At 45.2% G+C, this 22,940-nt stretch overlaps 10 protein-coding genes across 10 annotated transcripts; 6 read left to right on the top strand and 4 right to left on the bottom strand.

The window, feature by feature from the left end:
- Positions 1-540: 540 nt before the first annotated feature.
- On the bottom strand, positions 541-1,903 carry N7495_002504 (uncharacterized protein; the record flags this gene model as incomplete). Its single annotated transcript, XM_057205173.1, has 2 exons — positions 541-1,017; positions 1,169-1,903. 2 exons carry the CDS (start codon positions 1,901-1,903, stop codon positions 541-543), a joined length of 1,212 nt encoding a protein of 403 aa, XP_057065780.1.
- A 525-nt stretch (positions 1,904-2,428) lies between these two features.
- Positions 2,429-3,180, bottom strand: N7495_002503 (kinetochore subunit FTA4 family protein; the record flags this gene model as incomplete). The annotated part of the gene is made up of 3 exons (XM_057205172.1): positions 2,429-2,741; positions 2,809-2,871; positions 2,933-3,180. The coding sequence occupies 3 exons, from the start codon at positions 3,178-3,180 to the stop codon at positions 2,429-2,431; spliced, it is 624 nt and encodes a 207-aa protein (XP_057065779.1).
- A 587-nt stretch (positions 3,181-3,767) lies between these two features.
- Positions 3,768-4,984, top strand: N7495_002502 (uncharacterized protein; the record flags this gene model as incomplete). The annotated part of the gene is made up of 4 exons (XM_057205171.1): positions 3,768-3,834; positions 3,965-4,290; positions 4,368-4,796; positions 4,865-4,984. The coding sequence occupies 4 exons, from the start codon at positions 3,768-3,770 to the stop codon at positions 4,982-4,984; spliced, it is 942 nt and encodes a 313-aa protein (XP_057065778.1).
- A 286-nt stretch (positions 4,985-5,270) lies between these two features.
- glpV (glycogen phosphorylase) lies at positions 5,271-8,302 on the bottom strand (the record flags this gene model as incomplete). The annotated part of the gene is made up of 8 exons (XM_057205170.1): positions 5,271-5,678; positions 5,732-7,497; positions 7,550-7,627; positions 7,680-7,783; positions 7,838-7,899; positions 7,962-7,997; positions 8,057-8,069; positions 8,124-8,302. 8 exons carry the CDS (start codon positions 8,300-8,302, stop codon positions 5,271-5,273), a joined length of 2,646 nt encoding a protein of 881 aa, XP_057065777.1.
- Positions 8,303-10,239: 1,937 nt separating this feature from the next.
- gpaB (guanine nucleotide-binding protein subunit alpha gpaB) lies at positions 10,240-11,570 on the bottom strand (the record flags this gene model as incomplete). The annotated part of the gene is made up of 6 exons (XM_057205169.1): positions 10,240-10,339; positions 10,394-10,632; positions 10,681-10,810; positions 10,859-10,987; positions 11,041-11,386; positions 11,444-11,570. The coding sequence occupies 6 exons, from the start codon at positions 11,568-11,570 to the stop codon at positions 10,240-10,242; spliced, it is 1,071 nt and encodes a 356-aa protein (XP_057065776.1).
- Positions 11,571-11,652: 82 nt separating this feature from the next.
- On the top strand, positions 11,653-11,895 carry N7495_002499 (uncharacterized protein; the record flags this gene model as incomplete). The annotated part of the gene is made up of 1 exon (XM_057205168.1): positions 11,653-11,895. The coding sequence occupies one exon, from the start codon at positions 11,653-11,655 to the stop codon at positions 11,893-11,895; it is 243 nt and encodes an 80-aa protein (XP_057065775.1).
- A 1,683-nt stretch (positions 11,896-13,578) lies between these two features.
- Positions 13,579-15,116, top strand: sakA (mitogen-activated protein kinase HOG1; the record flags this gene model as incomplete). The annotated part of the gene is made up of 8 exons (XM_057205167.1): positions 13,579-13,634; positions 13,727-13,774; positions 13,845-13,974; positions 14,035-14,078; positions 14,132-14,231; positions 14,284-14,640; positions 14,696-14,774; positions 14,827-15,116. 8 exons carry the CDS (start codon positions 13,579-13,581, stop codon positions 15,114-15,116), a joined length of 1,104 nt encoding a protein of 367 aa, XP_057065774.1.
- A 774-nt stretch (positions 15,117-15,890) lies between these two features.
- Positions 15,891-16,578, top strand: N7495_002497 (MFS general substrate transporter; the record flags this gene model as incomplete). Its single annotated transcript, XM_057205166.1, has 3 exons — positions 15,891-16,111; positions 16,240-16,430; positions 16,502-16,578. 3 exons carry the CDS (start codon positions 15,891-15,893, stop codon positions 16,576-16,578), a joined length of 489 nt encoding a protein of 162 aa, XP_057065773.1.
- A 1,048-nt stretch (positions 16,579-17,626) lies between these two features.
- N7495_002496 (uncharacterized protein) lies at positions 17,627-21,101 on the top strand (the record flags this gene model as incomplete). The annotated part of the gene is made up of 11 exons (XM_057205165.1): positions 17,627-17,719; positions 18,048-18,160; positions 18,248-18,352; positions 18,502-18,744; positions 18,840-18,867; positions 18,923-18,983; positions 19,036-19,115; positions 19,166-19,337; positions 19,389-19,429; positions 19,493-19,630; positions 19,695-21,101. The coding sequence occupies 11 exons, from the start codon at positions 17,627-17,629 to the stop codon at positions 21,099-21,101; spliced, it is 2,481 nt and encodes an 826-aa protein (XP_057065772.1).
- Positions 21,102-22,709: 1,608 nt separating this feature from the next.
- On the top strand, positions 22,710-22,931 carry N7495_002495 (uncharacterized protein; the record flags this gene model as incomplete). Its single annotated transcript, XM_057205164.1, has 2 exons — positions 22,710-22,775; positions 22,809-22,931. The coding sequence occupies 2 exons, from the start codon at positions 22,710-22,712 to the stop codon at positions 22,929-22,931; spliced, it is 189 nt and encodes a 62-aa protein (XP_057065771.1).
- Positions 22,932-22,940: the final 9 nt, after the last annotated feature.

The raw sequence follows: 22,940 nt of genomic DNA, 5'->3' as shown, positions 1-22,940 counted from the left end.
AATCGGATCCACGTGAGAGAAGATGACATCTACGGATATGTCATCCTATTATCCTATAGTAGTTCCAAGGTTATAATTGGGTTGACTTAGTGACATCTAGATACCTATTCTTCGAGGTGGCAATAACTAAGTTGCATGTTCAAGTGGGCAGAGGTATATGGATTGGGGAAATGGTCCGAGTGGGCTAACGGGGGTATCTGGTTTTTATTTATTTATTTATTTTACAGTAGTTCGCTATTATTTGCGGGGAATAAAGTACAGATTTGAATGAACCTCATAGAAAATGCTTAACAGGATGTTTCATGTAAGGTCGATCACTGCATAATCATATCACGAACGGGTATTGAAGTAAAAGAGTATGAAAATATCCACCAAAAAGGGGGGCGCGAATCCACCTTATTTAAAAACGCCAACACATAAAAAATCCGTGTATCGATGGACTCCTTGAAACGCCTCACTAGTTATGCAACATAAGAATATCACGTCATCGTCATGGACATGTTCTTCTTTCGACGTCGATCTTCTCCCTTTCCCCTCATTTCATTCTGCTTGCGGTATGTCTTTGAGAATCTCCCAGCCGTATTCATCTTCGGGGTTTTCCACCTCCATTCCCAGAGCGTTACGGTATGCACGAACCTCATTTTGGAGACCGGTGACAATTCGAATAGGCACATCCTCCTCCTCCGATCGTAGCCGATGCGCAGTGCGAATCATCTCGGCACATTTCATTGTTTGAGCATGCCAATAATCACGGTCAAGTCGGCTTTCCAGATGAGCATCCCGCTCTGCTTGAAGGAGATTGTTGTAGTGGCCTTTTAAGGATAGGTAATGCATGTTGTTGTTTTGGCAATAGTTCCGGACCTGCTCCACCATCGTGCCCACAGCGGTTTCGTAATCCCCAATCAACCTCGTATTCTCTATCTGTTCGTTCTTGAGATGTTCGACTTGTCGCTTCTCTTTCGCGAGGGCTCGTTCGAGTTCAGAGATCCTAGTTGCTACAAGACCATCAACGTTAGTCTGAGTCGTCCAAGGGGATCGGACGGGCTTCCAAACTCACCTGCACTTTCTCCATTGGTTTGCTGCGCTGTTGAGCTGGTACTTTCAAGGCTACCATGTTTCTTTTGGCTGTTAGTTCAGTGATAAGTTTTCAATACTACGTGATGCGTACCATGATCTCTTCGGCGCTAGAAACAATGTTCTTAGTAACCTCTCGGTTATTCTTAAGAACCTCACTCAGTTCCAATACCATATCGTAAAGATGATGGAGATCCATCTGATGACCGGCGTTCAAGGCGATGTTGCCATTAATAGCGGCCATAGCACCACCGTGCATCTGTGAACCAGGAACTGGGAGGGCAGGGGACATGGCCTGCCTGGGCATGTTGGCCATGTTTGGGGTGCCAGGTGAGCTATCAGGCGTATATGAGCCAGGAAACAGGCCTCCCTGATTGCCAGGCATTCCGTTCATCGATACCGATGTTTGCTCAAAAGCAAGGTTGAGGCGATCAAACTCGGGATCGCTAATATCGAGTGGGGCCGAGGAGTCGTCTTCCTCGTAGTAGTTGGCGTGGTTTTCAACACCCAAGACCTCCGTCTGAAACTTCTCAAGGTCACGGCGAGTGACGTGGGTTGAACGACGACGGTGCCCACGTGTAAATTGTGCCTTGGAAGTGGATGAAGGAGTTTCACCCTCGATTGTGGCGGTACATGTGATTATGTTGGTAGATCTATGATCAATCGGTGATCCAAGATCGTGATTAATCCTGTTGTTGATAAACTCGTTGGAGTACCTAGCTTTGGGGGAGTGTTGGGGGTTGGTGGCACAATTCCCAATCTGGTTAGATCCACTGACCGCCTCCGCCGTACTTGAATTCAGGCCGACCAGCTGCTTCACTTGATCCATAGTGCTCAGAGATAGATGAAACACACGATAAATGCGCGCCAATATGCGCTATTGACAGGTGAGTCGACAAGCTTGAATAATGCACCGTGGCCTACGCCTCACATGCAATCTTCATAGGGTCAAAAAAGTACCCCTGAAAACCCCCGTGCGCGTAAATGTAGCTGTAATAGATCAATGACGATGAGAAGGGGAAGAGTGAATAATTCTCAGATCTCTACATTAATTTTGTCAATCGTACCTGCCCTGCCTCGATTTCAACTGCTGTAACAGTCTCATAATTAGTTTCGGTCATGATTACTAGATACCTACTTCCTTCTCCACCAGTTGGCCGTCTAAGTCTATTTAAGATGCTCATAGCGGGATCCGCCCTAACTTGAATTAATCAATTCTACTTGGTGGTCATGGTTACATAAAATCAACCTGCCAACAGTAAGTGGCTACTGCAGTGCTAGGTTTTGGAGTTTGGCTTGGACCAGGGTATTTTCCAAATTATGGCCAAGGTTCAAAAATGGGTATGTCATCAAATCATGTTTCCGTGCCTAATAACGCTTCCAGTCGCTGGTCAGATCCTGGAAGCAAGTATTCTTGGTCCACCTGAACGCTGCTCACTCCTTTATGCTGTGCAATCCGGCCTCCAACTCGCGCCACAAGCATACGCATCTTTTCTAATTCCTGGACCAACTCCCCATCTCGAGTAACAAGATTTGGCTGGATATCCTGCTGTGGGTTCTTAAAAGGCTCGAGTAGGCGTTGAAGAAACTCTATCTGTTCGAGTCGCTGCCGTCGCTTTTGGCGCTCCTGATCCAGACTTGCGAGTCGTTCCCGGAGGTCTTGGTATCTGTACAACGGAGTGTTATCAGGTGGAACTCCAATCGGACAAAAGCTGGATGCATCTGGAAGCTGACCTTGTATTTTGTTCTGCACTGGCACCTTGATACTCGACATCCAGTGGCAAGTTAACGATGTTTCTGGATCGACGTTAATTCAAAATGCTTTGTCTTGCCCTGAAGGGTTCAAGCAAGTCCTTACAAGTGTTTGGACAAATCCGCTGTCTTCTCCACACCTTTACCAAGCTTAGCTTGGCTGTTAATATCCTGACTGACCGAGGACCAATAGAGACTGGCAATCTGATGGGCGATATGGTGAATAGCTTGCGAGGAATAAACGATGCGATTGTGCTGTTTTGCGACAGCGTTCACTGGGAATATGTCAGCAATAGACGTCTCCCGATGAGAAATTATCGCATTGATGTTGGCCAGATATGACGTATATTTCATGTGGGATGGTAAAGGCACCTTTTTTTAGCACATCTTCAATTGCCTTCTCTCCTAGATCGTCTTCCTCGATCGGCCTTGCATACTTTCTCCAGTTTTCGGGGAGACTCAGGCTCTCAGAGAATATGCGGATTTGACTCCAGATGAATTTAGATTTTAATTCTGAAATAGTTCGAGACGAGTCCATGTCTTCATTGTAGCAAAAAGCTGATGCGACTCCGATTCCGTAGTATCAAAAACGCGCCTTATCGATAGCAACATCACGTGCCTTACTTAAGCTCTACACGTGACTTTATTATGCCTTATCCACCGCCTTGAATGAATTGGAACAAAGAACGGGTCTAGGCTGTCAATCCACCAATGACAACCATGAAATCACAGTCTATAAATCGTTCATTCCGCTTTTTCTCCACTCGACTAAAAGGGTCCAACTATGATATTATCCTTCTTAGTTTTACGTCATAGAATGCAGGATCTTGTTCTTGTTTGCCAGAATCAGGGTTTTGATCTATATTTTTTTTAATTCACGATGCTTCATTTTATCTAATTCAACTCACCCTCATCTTCTCCAATTCCCTAACAAAATCAAAATGACGAATTCGAACATAAAATCCACTACGTCTACTCCACAGAAGAGAAAGATCATTATCTTCTCCGGTACGTATAGATCTTAAATAGTTCCAGCGATAACTACCTAGCCAGGCCTGGAGGCCTTATAGACCCTTATTTTTTAATGTTGATGTTTTATACTCCCAGTCCAAACAGTACAAATGCTAACAATCACCAGACTTCGACGGCACAATTTTCATGCAAGACACTGGCCACATTCTCTTCGACAACCACGGCTGCGGTGCTGAAGCCCGTGAAAAGCTAGAAAAACAGCTGAAATCCGGCGAGCGTTCCTTCCGCGAAGCTTCAGAGGAAATGTGGGCGTCATTGAACATACCCTTCGACGACGGGTTCATGGTCATGGAAAAAACTCTCGAGATCGATCCTGGCTTCCGTGAATTCCACAACTATTGTATCGAGAATGGGTTCCCATTCAATGTTATCAGCGCAGGGTTGAAACCTGTCCTCCGGCGTGTGTTGGATACTTTCCTAGGCGAGGGTGAGGTATGTAACGAATTGAGTTGAACCCGTGACAAAATGCTTGTATTTTAATTAGGTTGGATTGGGCTAACTTATACAAGTCTTCAACTATCGACATAGTCGCCAATGACGCAGTCATAAACCCAGATGGCTCAGAATGGAAACCAATCTGGCTCCACGACACAGAACTAGGCCACGACAAAGCACTTTCTGTAAACAAAGCGCGCGAACAAGCGCAATCTGAATGCGAGCCTGACGAAATCCCGCTGATTATCTTCATCGGAGACGGTGTTTCAGACCTTGCAGCTGCTCGTGAAGCAGACGTCCTCTTCGCTAGACGCGGTCTGCGCCTTGAAGAATATTGCAAGGAGCATGGAATTGCGTATACGCCTTTTGACACTTTCTCTGATATCAAGAGAGAGGTTGAGGCTATTAGTCGTGAGGATTCAAGGGAGACTGGGGGTGTCGGGAAGCCGGTGCGGTATAATCCGCGCGCGAATATGTGGCGACGGATTTCTAGTCGGGAGGCGGTATGTTGTCTCTTTACATTTTCTTGGATGCAAGGTTAGGATTTTTGGACTGATTATTTCTTTGCCAGGTTCCTACTCTTATGGCTGCTGCTACACCTTCTAGAGAGGAGAAGATGTTCCTTTGGCCTGAGACTTTCTCGGAGTATAGACCTAAGACTATTCAAGAGGGTGATGAGACCGCGGCTTAAATTGCATGTCCGTATGATTCAACCATGATGATTATCACAGCTAATCTTGATCTATGGTTCTAATACAGCAGAATTGTCTCGGTGATTATTCATGTGACTTCTTAGATGGTTTCAAGGTTAAGACATAATAGTGTTGTTTCGAACCTATGGCCTCGGGATAAACTAGTTGACACTTGTGAGCCAGTATTTAATAACTACTCAATAGTCCTTCTTAAGCATTTGATTGAAGATATAAAATCTTGGAGTAATCATGCAATTAAACTGCTCGATTAAATATGAACAACTACTAATCCTCAGCTACAACAGGCTCAACGTTCCAAATCTCCTCAGCATACTCGTTAATGACACGATCAGTAGAAAAGAATCCCATGCGCGCAACGCTAGTAATAGACTTAATCAGCCACTCCTCCTTATCCTGGAACGACTTATCGACCATATCCTGAGTGATAATATAGGAGTGGAAGTCATCCGAAACAAGATAGTAGTCACCATGCTCGTCAATGGAGGAGGTCAACGCTGAGAACTCGGATTGATCGCCGAATATTCCGCTCTTGATTGCTTGGAAGACTTTTTCTAGATCTGGATCTAACTGGAATTTACCGTAGAAGTGCTTGTGGCGCAGTTCCTCGACATCTTCGGCGAGGTTGCCGAAGAGGAAGATGTTCTGCTCGCCGATTTCTCGGGTGATTTCGATCTAGAGATTTCAAGTTAGAATAATCATAGAGCGGTGTTTGGTTTTGATCTCACATTGGCTCCGTCACATGTTCCGATGATGAGACCTCCGTTCAGGACGAACTTCATGTTACTCGTTCCACTGGCTTCCGTACCGGCGGTGGATATGTGTTCGCTGATATCAGAGGCTGGGCATATTATTTCCGCCTTGCTGACATTGTAGTCTGGAATGAAGATGACTTTCAAGAGGTCGCCGATCTCGGGGTCCTTGTTCACTACGGCAGCCACGTTGTTGACTAGGTGGATGATGGTCTTGGCCATCCAATAACCAGGGGCTGCCTTGCCTCCAAAGATGGATACTCGGGGTACCACTTTCTTCTTCTCTTCGGCTGACATGGCTTTGATGGACAGGTAGCGATGAATCACACCAAATATGTTGAGCTGTTGACGCTTATACTCGTGAATGCGCTTCACTTGTACGTCAAACAGTGAGGTGGGATTCACGCTGTAGCCAGTTGCCTCCTTGATCAATTCAGCCAGTTTCAGTTTGTTGTTGGTCTTGATCTCTGCCCATTCGCGCTGGAACTCTTTATCACCCACGAAATCCTCTAATTTTGACAAGAGTGTCAGGTCAGTAAGGAACGCGTGGCTTCCAATTTTCTTTGCAATCAATGCAGAAAGTGCTGGATTGGCCTGATGGAGCCAACGTCTGGGGGTGACTCCATTGGTAACGTTGGTGAATTTGTCGGGGCCATAGATCTCGACAAAATCCTTGAAGATTGTTGTCTTAATCAGGTCCGAGTGCAGTTCAGCAACGCCATTAACCTTGTGAGACCCAATAATTGCCAAGTACGCCATTCTGACCATCTTCGGGTGCGACTCTTCAATGATTGAAACTCGCCCCAGAAGGTCCCGGTCGTTGGGGAACTTCTTCTCGACCGATTGCAGGAAGAAAAGATTAATGTCGTAAATGATCTGAAGGTGCCGGGGAAGCAGGCTCTGGAACAGAGGAACAGACCACTTCTCTAAGGCCTCCGGTAGGACTGTATGGTTCGTGTATCCAAAAGTCTTGGTCACGATGCCCCACGCTTCATCCCATTCGAGGCCTTCCTTGTCGAGTAGAATACGCTGCATCTCAACGATGGCAAGAGTGGGGTGAGTATCGTTGAGTTGAATGGCAACCTGATCAGGGAACTCGCTCCAAGCTCTCTTCGTTTTCTTGAAACGCCGAATGATATCGTACAATGAAGCAGCGCACCAAAAGTACTGCTGCTTGAGTCGGAGCTCCTTGCCTCGCTCAAGGTTGTCATTTGGATAAAGCACAGCGGAGATGGTCTCAGCACTTTGCTGGTCTTTCACTGCACTTTCATAGTCACCAGCGTTAAACTTTTGGAAATCAAATTCACCACTGCTCGCTTTGCTGGACCACAAGCGGAGGTTGTTGGTGGTCTTGGTTCCATATCCGGGGATTGGAACGTCATAGGCAACAGCCTGGACTATTTCTCCATCCTCCCATGAGTTTTGAGTCTTGCCATTTTCATCTCGATACTTGCGCACTGAGCCATAAAATTGGATGTCCACTGTTATTTCGTGGCGAGGGAACTCCCATGGGTTTTCGTCAAGCCAGTAGTCAGGAACCTCCATCTGGTATCCATTGACAATCTCTTGCTTGAAGATTCCGTAGCGATATCGCAGACCATATCCCCAAGCTGGGTAGTCAAGTGTGGCCATGCTGTCCAGGAAGCATGCTGCCAGACGTCCGAGACCACCATTACCCAGAGCGGCATCGTGTTCTTGACTAATGACATCCTCAACACGGAAGCCAATGTCCTTCAGTCCCTCTGATAGATTATTAGCATGTGACGGGGGTAGTGAAATCTGAGGATGACAAACCTCGAGCAGTTTCTTTCTGGCCGACATTAAGCATGGCATTATCAAGAGCACGACCCATCAAGAATTCAAGAGATAGGTCTACATGTTGTTAGAAACAAAAAACCCCAAATATATCGTCCGTTTGACCTACAGTAAACTCTTTTGGGGTCTTTGTAGGTGTGCTGCTGCTGAGTCTTGTTCCACTCGATGATCAACCGGTCTCTGAACGCAAGCGCCGTTCCGGAGTAGGCCGCACTGTCCCATGTTAGACTCTAATCCGACCAGCTGAGTATATTATGGGACACTTACTGCTCATCACAGTTGTAGAGAGAGCGAGCAAGAGTCGTCTCGATGTGGCGCACTAGTTCTTTCTAAGAGAGCTGTCAGTCAAGTGCTTGGAATGTAACATTCTTTCAATCGGAAGTGAGCATACCGCAAATTCCTCTTTAGTGGTAAATTCTGAAGCAGACTAAATGAAATAGGTGAGCTTCCCATGACATTAATTCAATTCATCTCATATCGACATACATATTTACGCCAGCTGGAAGGTAGAGTCAGCTCAAGTCCTCAACATTATAGAATAGGATAAACCTACGCATCACGCAACGATTCAGGAATACTCGCTTCAACACCCTTGATCTCAGTAGGACCGAATCCAGTGTATGTACGCTTATGCTTGGGGCGGCTGAAGCCTGGGCCAACGGGACCCTGTAAATCTGCAATGGGAGCTCCGACAGATGGTCTACGCTCGCGACTGGGGAGATCAGTCACCATGGTTGAAAGGTGGAAAGTCGTTGTCAAAGGGAAATATGGGATGAAAAGAACTCTGAGTCGACAGAGGTGAAGAAAAGAAGAAGGAAAGAGAAGAAAAAGAGGTTGAGGAGGAAACTTAATAGTAGGTAACACCAAGGCAGGAGGGGAAACCCACCTGACAACAAAGATCTCCCAATGCGGAGAATATTCAGCTAACTACCTAGGTAGTAACCCTTTGATCTTCCCTATTCCGAGTTAATTACTCTTGGAATACTCTACGACACTTCCCCACATTGAAACGTCCCACTTAATAGTGGAGTCTGGCCAACTTATCGTGCGCTCGAGCCTCATTCTAGACTCGCCATTCGTCGCTTCCTCGAATAAAAATCATACGATGTATCTTCTATTCTCTACCTAGGTAGCTTGATATCCTTGATTTCATCTTATAATTGCGTCGTCTTCAAGAATTGGTTTTGGGGAAACAGGTTTAAGCAGGTGGAAAGATTGATAGGGACTATATCTATCTACCTAGAACATAGCCTGATCACAGTTTCCAATGCTGTCGAGTCGTACGATCACCTACTTAGATAGACTAAAAGGAGAATAGAATCACATGGGCGAATAACCCTCTCCTTCCATCTGTGGTAGTAGTGTCCTAAGCCCAATCCTTGGTTTCTGCCAAATACCGAGATATAAGCTAGATGGACTCTAGGAAACGACAAGCCCATAGACCTTTAAGCCTCATAGCCAATCCAAGGTTGCTTTCTATCCCAACTTTACAACGTAATCTCTTAAAGACAAAACTGCACCACGGATGATCTTCGGCTTCATCCGATGCAACGGTCAGCTGTCTAGAATACAATACCTACGAGATAAAGACACGATGTTTGAGACAACCATTGGAAGGCGCCGGAAGCCAGCCCTCTGACAAGGATGTGATTAGCCACTGACGAATCCCCCACTCTGATACCTACATAGGTCTATACATATGAATCCGACAAAGAATACCAAAAGGCAGAATAATATACAATACCTAGGTATTTATCCACCTACTTCTTCAGTAGCTCCTACAACTCCTACAGGTATACATCTGTCGATGGTCGTATTAATTAAGTACTATGGAGAAGAGAGACACAAGAAAGGGTTCAGAACCTTGGAAGTTGAAGCAATTCAACTTTGCGCTGGAAAAAGCGTAGAAGAATACATATAGCCTGAAGAGAAGAAGAAAAAATATGCAAGGAATCGCGTTGAAGTCACTGCTTCCATCAAAGGTCAGAAGGTTAAATATTCCAAAAAAAAAGAGACAAGCCCTGTGGTAAGGACTGGCATCAAATATGAATGTCAATCCGCCGTTATATGCATCATACAGGTGCTAGAAAGGAAAAAAAAGCCATTGGAAGAAGCAGGCGTGTCAAGATAAGTTGTTGCGCCCGGTGGATATCTTGGGATGTGTGGTAGAAGGCGTTAAAGCAGAGGGTCAATGGATTCAAGGATCCGTCGACCTGTCGGGTTTGAAGAGACGCTCATGCAGTGTTGGAGTTGAAGTTGAAGAATTGAAGAGAAAGAGAGGATAGCTGTTGAGCCTGAGATCCCAGGGCCAGTAAAAAAGTACAAAGAAAACTGGAAACCGACTTGATACCTAGGTACCAAAATGGGGTATCACTCAATCAGCGCCTAGGATGTAGTTCAAGAAGAAAAGCAGCGCCGTGAACACCTGCAGCTAGTCTGAGATTCGAGAGAAGGAATGAAAAGGGAGGAAAGGATAAAAGGGAAAGATCGGGTTGAAAAAATGGGGTATGGTAGATCATAGGAATAAGAAATTGAAGAAGCCCCCTGGGAATAAGATGATAGTCAAGTAGTGAACCAACGAGGATCCTCGGCCAGCGAAAATAGAGGGTTATCAGTGTGACGAGATATATAGGGCAATGAGTGCTATAGGTTGGCGGGGAGTCCGTAGCTTATAAAATGCCTGAGTCTATCAAGGCATTTTGCAATATGGTCTCCTTAACCGCCGCAAAGACGAGGCGAATATTTGTAGTATCAGTTGCCTGAGTGAGACTGTGTGGAGCTTTGATTAGACATGAACTATAGTTTGATCATCAACAAACTTACTGAGGATATAGGTTCAAGTGTGCTCGATTGACCTGGTTGAATCGCCAAAGCAGATACTTGGCGGCACGATTAACATCATTACCACCTGAGTAGTCTGGGAAGTAGTTGCTCAATGGGGAACGAGGAAGTTTTTGTCGGAATAGATCGACCTTATTCAGGAAAAGGATGATACTAGTCCGCATGAACCATCGAGAATTGACAACGGAGTCAAAGAGAACCAAGCTCTCCATCATGCGATTCTAACAGGATCAGTATGTGTGTATGCACGGACCAGATAGATAAATTACCTGGTTGCTTTCTTCCAGGAGCACCTGGTCATATTCACTTAGGGCGACGCAAAATATGATGGAAGTAACATTTTCGAAGCAGTGAATCCACTTCTTTCGCTCGCTGCGCTGACCACCGACATCAAACATGCTGTGCAACGGATTAGAGAAAGTTATCAATCAACTCTATTTCACCTACTGTATGCTTAATTGGCCCATTGTGAATCGTGTCTCGTATATACCCGTCGTCTTTGTTCGTGCTCGGAGTACGTCTGAAACATTCGGCATGTAATCCGGTGTTGTTATTCGTTTGGCTTCGTCGAAGAAACTGTATCATAGAATGAGCATTTTGATATCGCGAACAGGAATACTTTTGCTTACTATGGTGCCGAATCCATGAGGTAAAATTCATTTTGTCGTTCCAGTACTGTTGATGTACAAGGGTCGTTCCAAATATATGTGACTGCATCCCCTACTTTGGAATCGAGCGGTATGTTGGGGTCCGTCTCAATATGATACTCCTCCAGGAATTTCATGTAATCCTTGACTTTCTGGCTAGATGGTTCGAGGGAGAATAGGCGATAACCTTCAATAAGTGCCTTTGCACAATCCAAGAGGTTTTTGTAGACGGTCAAGCGGTATAGGGCCAGCTCCTCGACAGTGTAGCCATTCTGGTGGATAATCTTCATCTGTTTGACAATCGTGGACTTGCCACTCTCGCCAGAGCCTATAGGGGAGAACAGTCAGCCAATATTTGATTTCCCGCGCAAAGGTCAATACGTACCTAACAATAGGAGCTTGCATTCTCGACGTAATCGTTTGGAGTCTTCCTCGAGTTTCCGATCGATCATCTGACTTTTCTTCTTCTGTTCCGCATCCCCCGTGGAATCGGAGCTAAAACAATGACCCATTTTTCAAGGAGGTCGAGATCCCAAGCCAGCAGGGAACAAGAACTGTTTGAAAGCGCGTGGGTTGAAGCGATGTTCAGCCGGGATGGCCGCAGCCTTGGGGACGAAAAGACGGCCACCAGCCACAGACGAGGTAAAGAATGGGCGCAACGGGTATGATGTAATGGTGAAGCGCTTGCGACTAGGCCAGAAAATGCAAGTGAAATTTCGGGTGGTGAAGGTGATCGGGGAGGGCGGGGGCAGGGCGCAGGGCGCAGATCGAATTAAAACGGTGAAAAGTGTCGAGAAAACTTGCGACAAGACAACGGGAGCCGCAAGTTATATGTGAGTAAAGGGTTGCGGGTTTTGGAAGGGGGTTGGAGGGGCCAGACCGAAGGAGGGTCTAAAAAGGGAAGTGATAAAGTAGAGGTGAAGAAGAGAGAGAGAGAGCGAGTGAGAGAGAGATGTCAGGTCAGTGTGACCGTCGTCATGCTGAGTGGAGGAGAGGGATCGGGGTAAAGGTGTTACGAGTGACAAGCCATACCCGTAATTAACCTCATGGGGAACGGAGTATCTTCTCTTAGTTAAGCCTCCAATTTTTTGCCCCAATAATAGCCTTGCTGGGCAATTGGGGCTGTATTTTTGGAAAAGAAAAAAAAACTCCCCCGACATGACTAGGTAAATATCTATAGACTGTAGACAAAGAAATAGAAATAGAAAGATTATTATTATTTATGGTAGTTCATTCCTGACACAGTCATACTAGAAGTAAATGCCGAGTCAAACCCCGGAGCTTTCAGAGAGTCGTGACGCACATGGTAGAAATGTTAGCCTGAGGCATGAAATTCACGTGCTGTACCTAATGACCGTACTTAGATTGATATCTCTATTTAATCACGAAGTACCAAGTTAGGTATTGATATACTACTAGTATTTTGGGTAATTATGGACTCTAGGAAGTTTAAGAAGTTTAAGAAGTTTAAGAAGTTTAAGAAGTTTAAGAAGTTTAAGAAGTCAAACAGTCAAACAGTCAAACAGTCAAACAGTCAAACAGTCAAATAGTTAAACAGTTAAATCTACTACATTCCTGGATACGATAAGGTTTAATATCTAATACAGAGATATAAGGTATCTGAAAGAGAAATTAATGGAATGGCGAGAACGAGAGCGAGAAAAAGAAAAGTGTGCCTTGGCATTGTACTTATCTGGATAATTACCTAGGTATATGCATATATCTAGTTCATAACACCTTGTTTCATATGACAGATCTAGTAAATAGTATGTCAATCTACCCACCTTCCAACGTTTAGCCCAAGATCGGGATTATATGGATGCTATTTATATCCACATCTAGATTCAAACCAGGTACGGATACCATATATACACAGTAGACCACTAATCAGTAACTCTTAGCAAATAAAACCTTCGGCACACGAGATACGAAATATAGTGCCTTCGCCCCTCAAATGAGAGGAAAACACACCACAGGGGCGAGTTAAGCGCGACAGTTAATTCAAATGTCAACCATAGGGTAGTCTGACTGGAATTTATACTCTTGGGAGCCAAGTAAACAATAAAAGGAGAAAAGAAAAAGGAAGATCCTTCGTAACAAAGTTGGGCGGTCAAATAGACCCGGTCTAGGCTAGGGCCGTGAGAGAGTGGATGGGTGGATGCAACCATGAATGGATGGTACCAGGGCACACGAAATAAAAGATAGAACCGAGCACGAGTATTCAAAAGCCATTCCGAGGTTGTAGATATGTTTAATTTTGAATCTTATCACTTGTGTTGTTGTCTGTTGCTGTAGTGTGGTTGAGAAGAAAGGAGGAAGCCTATTTAAAGAACAAAACTGGGCAGCTTAGTCATCTTGGCAGTAACCCAGTTCCAAGCTTCTCTCGCGAACGTCATCGTTCTTCCAAGGTTGTTTTCTGCTTTCACCGCGACCCTTATTCCCCACATCTTTTGTCCGCCCCTTTCTCCCCTTGTCAACACTTGCTCTGTTGAGTTAGATTTATTCCCCAAACTACTCAAAATGGCTGAATTCGTGAGATCCCAGATCTTTGGCACGACCTTTGAGATCACTAGCCGGTTAGTACTGTTATCCCCTCCATGGCTGGTTATTTTGATCTTTTTTTTTTTTTTTTTTTTTTTCTTAATCGCTGAGACTTCATCTTTTACAGGTATTCCGACTTGCAGCCTGTGGGTATGGGTGCTTTCGGTCTCGTTTGGTATGTGCCATCGCACCTGTATAATATTGCGCGCGACAACCCCGCTAACTGGAGTGCAACCTTGATATAGCTCCGCGCGAGACCAATTGACCGGTCAGCCAGTGGCTGTCAAGAAGATCATGAAGCCCTTTAGCACTCCGGTTCTTTCAAAACGCACCTATCGTGAGCTGAAGCTTCTCAAGCATCTCCGTCATGAGAATGTGAGTTGCGATCCCACTACAACGGAACGCGACAACCGCTGTACTGACACACTAATGTAGATTATCAGTCTCAGCGACATCTTCATTTCCCCTCTGGAGGATATGTATGTTTTGGACAAGCGCAAACGATATGACTTGTCTTGCTGACTCGTATTAGCTATTTTGTTACCGAACTCCTGGGCACTGATCTCCACCGCCTTTTGACTTCTCGACCACTTGAAAAGCAATTCATTCAGTACTTCCTGTACCAGATTCTTGTACGTGTATCTTGCATTGCCTTATCGCGTCGCTCACGCTAACAATTTGCAGCGTGGATTGAAATATGTTCACTCTGCTGGTGTGGTCCACCGGGACTTGAAGCCCAGCAACATTTTGATTAATGAAAACTGCGACTTGAAGATCTGCGACTTCGGTCTGGCTCGCATTCAGGACCCTCAAATGACCGGATATGTCTCGACTCGTTACTACCGGGCTCCCGAAATCATGCTCACTTGGCAAAAGTATGATGTGGAGGTGGATATCTGGAGCGCGGGTTGCATTTTTGCCGAGATGCTGGAAGGAAAGCCTCTGTTTCCTGGAAAGGACCACGTCAACCAATTTTCTATCATTACCGAGCTGCTTGGAACTCCTCCGGATGATGTGATCCAGACCATTTGCAGCGAAAACGTGAGCTTTCTCAGCTTTGTAATTGAAACAAGCATGCTAATTATTTGTTTCCTAGACTTTGCGATTTGTCAAGTCCCTTCCTAAGCGTGAGCGCCAATCTCTTGCCAATAAATTCCGAAACGCGGATGCTGATGGTACTATCACCTGACCTTGTTTATCTTGAAACATTTACTAATTCATCTGCAGCTATCGATTTGCTCGAGCGCATGCTTGTATTTGACCCGAAGACCCGAGTCCGAGCCGATCAGGCTCTGGCCCATGAATACCTGACCCCATACCACGACCCTACAGACGAGCCTGTCGCACAAGAGAAATTTGACTGGTCCTTTAACGATGCCGATCTGCCTGTGGACACTTGGAAGATTATGATGTACTCGGAAATCCTTGACTTCCACAACATCGATCAAGGCACCGATGCGGCTCAGGCTCTGGTTGCGAGCCAAGAGCCTCCTGTCGCTCCTCAAACTTTTGCCTAGATAATCCCTAGATGAACTTGCATTTTTTTTATGCCTTCCTTTTACGTTCTGCAGTTGTGATGGGCGAGTCACACTGTTTCCCGGAGACTATTCTGCAAATTTGGCGTGCTTTTGCTATTTTGGTCCTTTATTATCTTCAATGTTTTGTTCCTTTTTCCCCCTTATGATGCAACAATTGTCCATAGTTACTTCGGCGTCGTCAAGAATTGGCTGGTGATGGCAATTTATCGGAATGATCGTGAGCTTTATTATTTCCGTACTCTATCGTATTTGATTTCATGTACTGCCACCCGAGCAATATTGGTATGGCAATCATCTTCTAACTTCACGGCAGCATGACAGCATACAAAATCTTAATAGCCCATATAATAAGTAAATGAACTTTGGAAAGGACGTGGGGTTCTTCTAGCGCAAGTCGTCGTTCTCCAGCACTTCCAATAATTCCAAGGCTCTAACTAACCAGAGCTTCTCAAATCTTCCACAGTTCGGAAAGAAACATTGACATCTAGAGAAGAACCGCCTAGATTCCTGTCAAGTCTATCTAGATTCTCATATCCAGGTAGTATGCCAACCTTCGAGACGGTGTTAGTGTTCCTTGAGATCGTTCTCATGTCCTTCAGAAGATATCACTAAGACATCAGTTGCCTGCTAGTCTCATCAATTGCCCTTCAGAATTACTTCTATCTTCAATTTTCAAAAATCCCCCTATATTAAGGCGGAACGGAGGGTCAATATTTATTCCCACCTCTCTACCTTTATATCTCCCCACATTCTATGGAATCTCTTGGTACTTCCAATATCTTTTACTCCACCACGGTAATGGAGGCTCCTCCAATCGTTACTGCCATGGAAATGGTCGGTGTTGAAGAGGAAAATGACAAGCAAATCTCAGATCTGGAGGCGTGCCACCCCGAACGGATAAACACTGGTATTCTGAATGTGATAACCGCTAGTCTTGGGCTTTTCAGTGATGGCTATAATGCTCAAATAAGTAGGTCCCTCTATGTCCCGGCAAACAGAAAATGCTAATAACTCGTAGTCAAACAAATAGAGTCTTTTTTTTCAACGTGCTGTGGGCTATTTCGACTCTTTCTAGATACGAGCTGACAGGTAATCTACCCAGATACAAGGGCAGAATATCCTCGACAGTCAAGTCCCGACTTTTCGTTTCCTATTTCTTCCGCGAAGTTTCTGACATGCTCTTCTTCGGTGTACTAGTTGACCGTATTGGGCGCCGTACGGGCATCATGCTGGCAACTTCTTTATTCTTGGCCCTGTTCTGGATACTGCTGCCCATAGAGCAACTCAACTCGGGTAAGAGCAATGCGGATTTGATTCATAATTGAAGCTAAATTAGTGATGCAGTATGATCTGGATGATGATAGTCGCACAGGGCATTGTTGGTTTTGGTGCCGAAGGCGAGTACCCTGTTTGTGCCAGTACCTGCGAGGCTGCGGATTAAACGGCTAACTTGCGTGAGCAGCGTTCCCTCACTCCAGACCTTGCTATCGACCTAGTATTCTTTATCACTTTGACCGATAATGACTATTGTTGACAGCATCTAGGAATTCGTCGTTGCTAGAGTGGTTGCCTTGATCGTTCTTGTATGCTCTCATTAATACGACTACGAGGGTGCCTGTAGAGTCTGTTTCAGACTCGGCTTTGTGACAGGTGATGTCTTATTCTTATCCTGGGACATAAGCTAACGACTATGCCAGCTACCCCTCGTTATTTGCTTCTTTCGGTTGCGCATGATCAACTACACGCAATATCGGAAGCATTCGATCAAGTCTCACTACCCATACTGGCTTGTCCTGAAGTGCTTTGGAAACTTGTGCTTGGAACGTATTAGTCAAAACTTGTTCAGTTTTTCTTATCTTTTGCTAACCCTCGCCGAGCCCTGGCCAGGTTCTGTCATGACTTTTTTACTTATCCATTTGGCCTTTTCTCCTCGACGATTATCTCACATATGGAGATCGACAAAAGCTTTGTCGAGAGTATCGGGTATGGTGTAATTGAATCTCAATCTCTCTTTTCTCTATTGTCCTAATCGGTCGGTCATACAGACTCTGCTCAACTGCTTCTACCTTGTGGATGCATTCTTGGTGGATGGCTAATGGATCGTATCTATCGTAAGCAATCCATAACTCTGGGATTCTTCTTGTGAAGAAATTGGGCTTTTATTCTGGGGAGTGCCCTACGACCCATCCAGGAAGTTTTCCCGCTATTTATTGTGATGTACGGCATCTTCCAAACCCTGAGAGAAATGGGACCCGGAGTCGCCACATTCATCTGCGCTGTTGAGTCATTCCCAACACCGCTTCGTAGAGTCATTATGTTGGTTTTACGGCCTCTTTAGGTAAGGCTGGTACCTTTATCGACACGCAGCTATTTATGCGGATACAGGCAGGCGTCCTTCCACTCGGTTGAATGGCCAATAGGCAGCTTTCCTTATTGGTGGTGCTCTGGCCATTTTCGGTAGGCTTATTACGTGGATCTTGGTCCTTAATATGCCTCGTGAGCTCGAGACCGAGAATTCTCGCTTGAAGGCATACTTGACAGAGCATGGATACGATATTGGTCTCTACGACGAGGCTCTTGTCGTTCAGACCGCACTTGAATTGTACTAGCAGGAGTATAATTTGATCCTCAATTTGATTTCTGGAATCTGTCTTAACTTCCAAGATGCATAATAATGAAGTATTTGATTCCGTCATGATTGAAATAAAGTACTCGATATTTAAGAAGCTGATACGAGCGAGTATAGAAATAAAAGCGCGAACCATTAAAAGCCTCATAGCGGGGCTTCCACACCGCCCGTAATCAACACGTGAACGATAACCCTATCAATTTCCCCTGTCTCAAAATGTCATAAATTATACACTTCCACAATCTTTATTTCCGTGAATTTGGTGACAGTGGACAATTTAGCTTTTTGGTGGTGGAGGACATCAAATCCTTGCTTTTCTGCTCCTCAACTCCATAATAGCCATGGCTGACAGACAAGACCCCATTGTACTGGTCATTGATTTTCACCATGCGCGGTAAGTATCTGACATTGCAACCATATCTGCAAGGTGTACAGCTGTAGCAAAAATCAACTGACCTGAGTGGTTATATGAAACTTGCAGGGGCCCAGAGATCGAACACTGTATAGCCGACGAAGGAACAGATCCAGCAACTGAAAACGACTGGTCATTACTTCCATTCATGGCCCTTTCCGACGGCGCACATCTGTACGAGATCCCCCTCTTGTCTTGATTGCATTGCTCTCTAAGTGGGGAAATCGAATTGGGATAATTCCCTCCGAGTTATCTCATGAGATAGCCCCGCAATTTTGTCCCGGACCAGTCAACTGATGGGCTTGTTTGCGCTCTTGTTATAGGTCTACCGAGGAATTTTCTTACTTTACACTGCGTCGAAAAGATGCACCTGCAACACCTGCAACTTCGCTCTTTGGTATTTCTTGTTCGCGTCAACTTGATGCGAGACTTCTTATCAATCGCCCACCGGAGGTGACGAGATCTACGGTCCAAAAGGCTGTTGTCGTCATCACGGATAGCCCTCAGAGGGTAGGTCAATTGCGCGAGAAATTGTCTGTTGTGACCTCGGCGTGGTTTGCGCAGCGGTATGTTCTTTCGAGCTTTTGTTATTAAATTAGGATGGCTTTTGTCCTAACCATTGTGTTTACGGACGTAAGTTAATCTGAACATCTATCTCTAGGGACTTTTCGGATGTTGATATATTGAGAGTAATACTACCTGAATATTTTCTGTTGGGAAAATCGAATGTTAATTTGAAGACAGAAATTTCGCGAGGGCTTGGTTATCAGTCTGCTAAATGATGGTCCCATAGACCAGAATCTCGGTAAGTTCCTATCTATATTTTATGAGGCATTTCATACTGACTAGATCTGAAGGTCTTTCTCTCCGAGAGATGATTCATGAATTCAAATATCAAACACTAGTCCTTTTCAAGGGCCTTCTATTGCAGCCAAAGGTGTGTATGCGCTCTTTTTTTCTCGCAAGAATTTCAGCTGATCTCTTCAGATGCTCTTTTTTGGCACTCGCTGTGAACGTTTATGCATGATTCAATTCTCACTTGTCTCTTTAATACCCGGACTCATCAATAGTCTTCAAGACTGTGCAGACCCTTCTTTTGACAGCTACGAACAAAATGTCGAGAAGCCAACTTCACTTAAAACGAGCGATCGTAGCTCATGTATGATTTACTCTGACCTTTTTCCGTAAGACATCATACTAACTATATTAGTATTGGCTTATATGGGCTTACCATTACAAATATTTGGCAAGGTACGCCTCCGAGCTTAGCCCTGAATCCGAATTTTCAAGTAATATATACTAATCTTCCTTCAGGGGAGCATGTTTGGGCCCTATACTCCTCTACAGCAGCTGGATCTGCTGGCCGATGATGGCACAAAGTCCTATGTGGTAGGATCCACTAACTCGCTGCTTTTGCAACAAAAAGACCGGTATAGCGATATATTGATAAACGTGAGTCTACTGGAATAACCAAGGACGGCAGTAAATGTCTAATCTAAGTCTCAAATGAAAACAGCTTGATGAGGACAGCATCAGTATCTCATCGCCAACTCTCCGCAACGCCTTAATTCTTTCTGCAGCCGACAGGCGCTGGATAGATCTTCTTACCCAGATTGTCAATGGAACCTGGGATGAAGCCCACCCTTCACAGCCCAAAACGCTCGGCTTCATGGGCTCAGAAGAGTTTATCCGACTCCAGTTCGAGGAGTACCTGCTGGCCCTTTTATCCTGCATGAAATACCACGAAGAGCTCAACTCGTGTACTTCTGGTGATTCGCCCCATCGGAGCAGGGCACAGTTGCAAAACTTCAACATTGAAGGCGATCCTGCGCTTGATTTTAACGTGGAGTTCTTGACTCAGTGGAAAAAGACTTCGAATTATGCTCTTTTCTCGCGGCTTACTTCGGACGCTCTCCTTTTCTCCATCACCGAGCCTAAACACCCAAGTGCTGGTGGTTTGACGATGGAGGATATCCAGCGACGAGTATCTCAGCAGGTGGCTGATCTGCATCTCGATGAACGCGTGCGCGAAGGCCGAGAAGCACTCAACCGCCACCTCGCAACAGGCCACAAGAAAGTCACTTCTGCATTCAGCAGCTTCTGGTCCGACATTGAATCCATGCGCGAGGCCCAGCGGAAACGCACCGAGGAGAAATTAAACTCCTCACAGCGTACCTCGATCTCGCTAGACACCACCAGCTCTCCGCCACCAACCGAGGCGACCCTGGACTCTCCCTCCGACACCTCTGGAGCCTGGTTCAGCCCCCGCCAAAGGCCTTCTCTAGACATAGCCACAGCACAGGCCTCTGCAACCGTAGTCAGTCAGAAAGCAACATCGTACTTGAGCTCTTGGGGCTCCTGGGCCAGCGAGAAGCGCCGAGAGTGGCAAACGAAAGAAAAGCGCAGTTCGTCGCCAGCAGGCTCGAATGCCGGCGTGGATACGCCAGCCACCCTGACCACATCTTCCTCAAATGAAACCACCGAGTCAGACCGCGGTCGCCGTCGTTCTTTGGTACGATACAGCGAGAACGAAGATGGTCTCTCTCGCAGCCTTAGCCGCAGAAAACGATGGAGCAATATCATTCTGCGTCGGGATAGTGGCGAATCACCCAGACGTGACGATGACCCCTCCGAAACCATTTTCCCCAAGTCTCCACTGTCGCACGGGTATCCGGCTCATAAGCCCAAAGCCATCGAAAAACTAAACCTTGTGGAGAACGACGAAAAGCCAAAACATAAAGAACCAGTCGATTCAGATGGTTTTTCTGCTGTTTCGCTCAATCTAGATCCGGAACAGAACGAGAACACACCTTTAGATCCAAGGAAGGCTGAAGATGTGGGCAAGGCCCACCAACCTCCTGTCCTAGAAGACAAGGCCTTCGAGAAGGCCGAAGACTTAAACGACTCTACCCATGCCGCGTGAACGTGAAATAATTTTTGTTCTTTAACATACTACACCGTTCCACCTATACATGATTACTATTTTTACTTACAAGGTTCTTCCTGGCGCGGCATTCATCCTTACCCATACCCTTCGTCTTGTTTATATCTTTTCTTTCGGCATTCTTTTTTTTTTTTTTTTTTTTTTTTGCGGCCCCTGCCTACATCCTCAGGTCAGATCTGAGATGATACGGATATACTTCAATGTTTTAATGATTTTGATCGAATTCAAATGGCAAGAAAAAAATAAATTTATGATACCTAAATTATGTGGTATAATATCGTAATTGATTTCCAAGCTTGTCAGGGTTCTTAGTGGAACGTTACCAAACATACATACGGAGGTTTTTATATTTTGTACCTTGTGATTGATCCATGGATGGCATGATGCTCGCAATTACCTACCTAGTTATTCAACTTTTGCTTCAAGGCCACCCACGAAACTCTTCACAAAATATCGTATTATTCAAGAATGATTCCAAGAACTCTTCTTCTATTTCAACCGCTACATAAACAACACAGGCTTCCAAGGTTTCTACCCTTCGCAGTACAATCCACTTCTTCCCCGCCAGCTACCCTTCACACATAGGTCAAAGAATCTTCAAACTTATCTGACTGCAATTTCTTTCTCGACCACAATGAGCCGCGCACTGTCAAATACAAGACGTCTTCACGAAAGGCCTTTGAAACGAGATCCTGCTATGGAGACCTCATTGAAGTTAGTACCGAGGATGAGCTAGAGTGCCTTCTCCAGGAAGACAACTTCAAGACCTACCTGAGCTTTATGATATATCGCTGGAGATACCGAAGTGATTCTGAGTGAACACGAAATCCATGAATTTTATCATGAGCGATGTCACAGAAACTCTTGAGTTTTCACCATGGCCTAGATCTATTGGACGACTTTGTCCTATCGGTTCTTGATGATAGTCTCGTTTAAGGGCGCGACAGTCGCTTCTCTCCAAGATCATCTCAATCACTGGACCAAGATAGCTACCTTACACCAAGAACAACCTTTTATTATACCGGATGAAGAACGTGATCCCCTGCCAGGCCACTTTTAATGGATGTGTTACAAACGTGGACCTTGGAAATATTGGTTGGATGAAAGTGCTTCCTTCCTACTGATACACGAACCGCTGGATTTTTGCCGCATGAGCGAGACATATGGCTGGGAAGATTATTATAAGCCGCCGGAGATACAGACTCAACTTGGTTAATATATTTATTAGAATACGGTAGAATATGGTTGAAAAGTGGTATCCTGGTTATCAAGTTGCCCGCTATTGTCATGTTGAAATGCGTGCATGTTGAACGAAGTTTAGGAACTGCTTTTATTCAGTACATACGAGCATACTTAGGTACATCCAGGGCTGCGTAGGTTCACGGGTAGACTAGGTACTACGTAAGAGCATAGAATTGTCAATATTTCGGTTTTCATTAGGAACTTTCCATCTCCAGTCCCGCTATTATGGACAGTTAAAATGTGATGATGATGCTATGCCCAAAACTCCTGTGTCAACCGGCAAAACTCTTTTTCCATCTGAACAATTTCTACTCGACTTAATTCCGATCCATTCTAGATGTCCACATGATTTTGGCGAACACGCAGAACAAACCGGAAGAAGTCGAGGAACAGGCGGAGGGGAAAGGATGGGTAGGTCGAACAGAGCAGGGCAATACTTAATAGTTAGATGCGAAGTTGGGATGGAAAGAAAGGGATGGAGTTGATGGCCGTTGGGAGTGCAGACGGATTTCGAGCAAAACGCTGAGACGGGAGCGTCGGTTCAGAATGTTGAAGACGCAGATGTAAAAGTGAGGT

The sequence above is a fragment of the Penicillium taxi genome (genome assembly GCF_028828555.1).
Source record: "Penicillium taxi strain IBT 34144 chromosome Unknown utg000002l_segment0_segment0, whole genome shotgun sequence".
Lineage (NCBI taxonomy): Eukaryota > Fungi > Ascomycota > Eurotiomycetes > Eurotiales > Aspergillaceae > Penicillium > Penicillium taxi.
The sequence above is the reverse complement of the archived record's forward strand: the minus strand, read 5'-3'. Positions and strand labels throughout refer to the sequence as shown.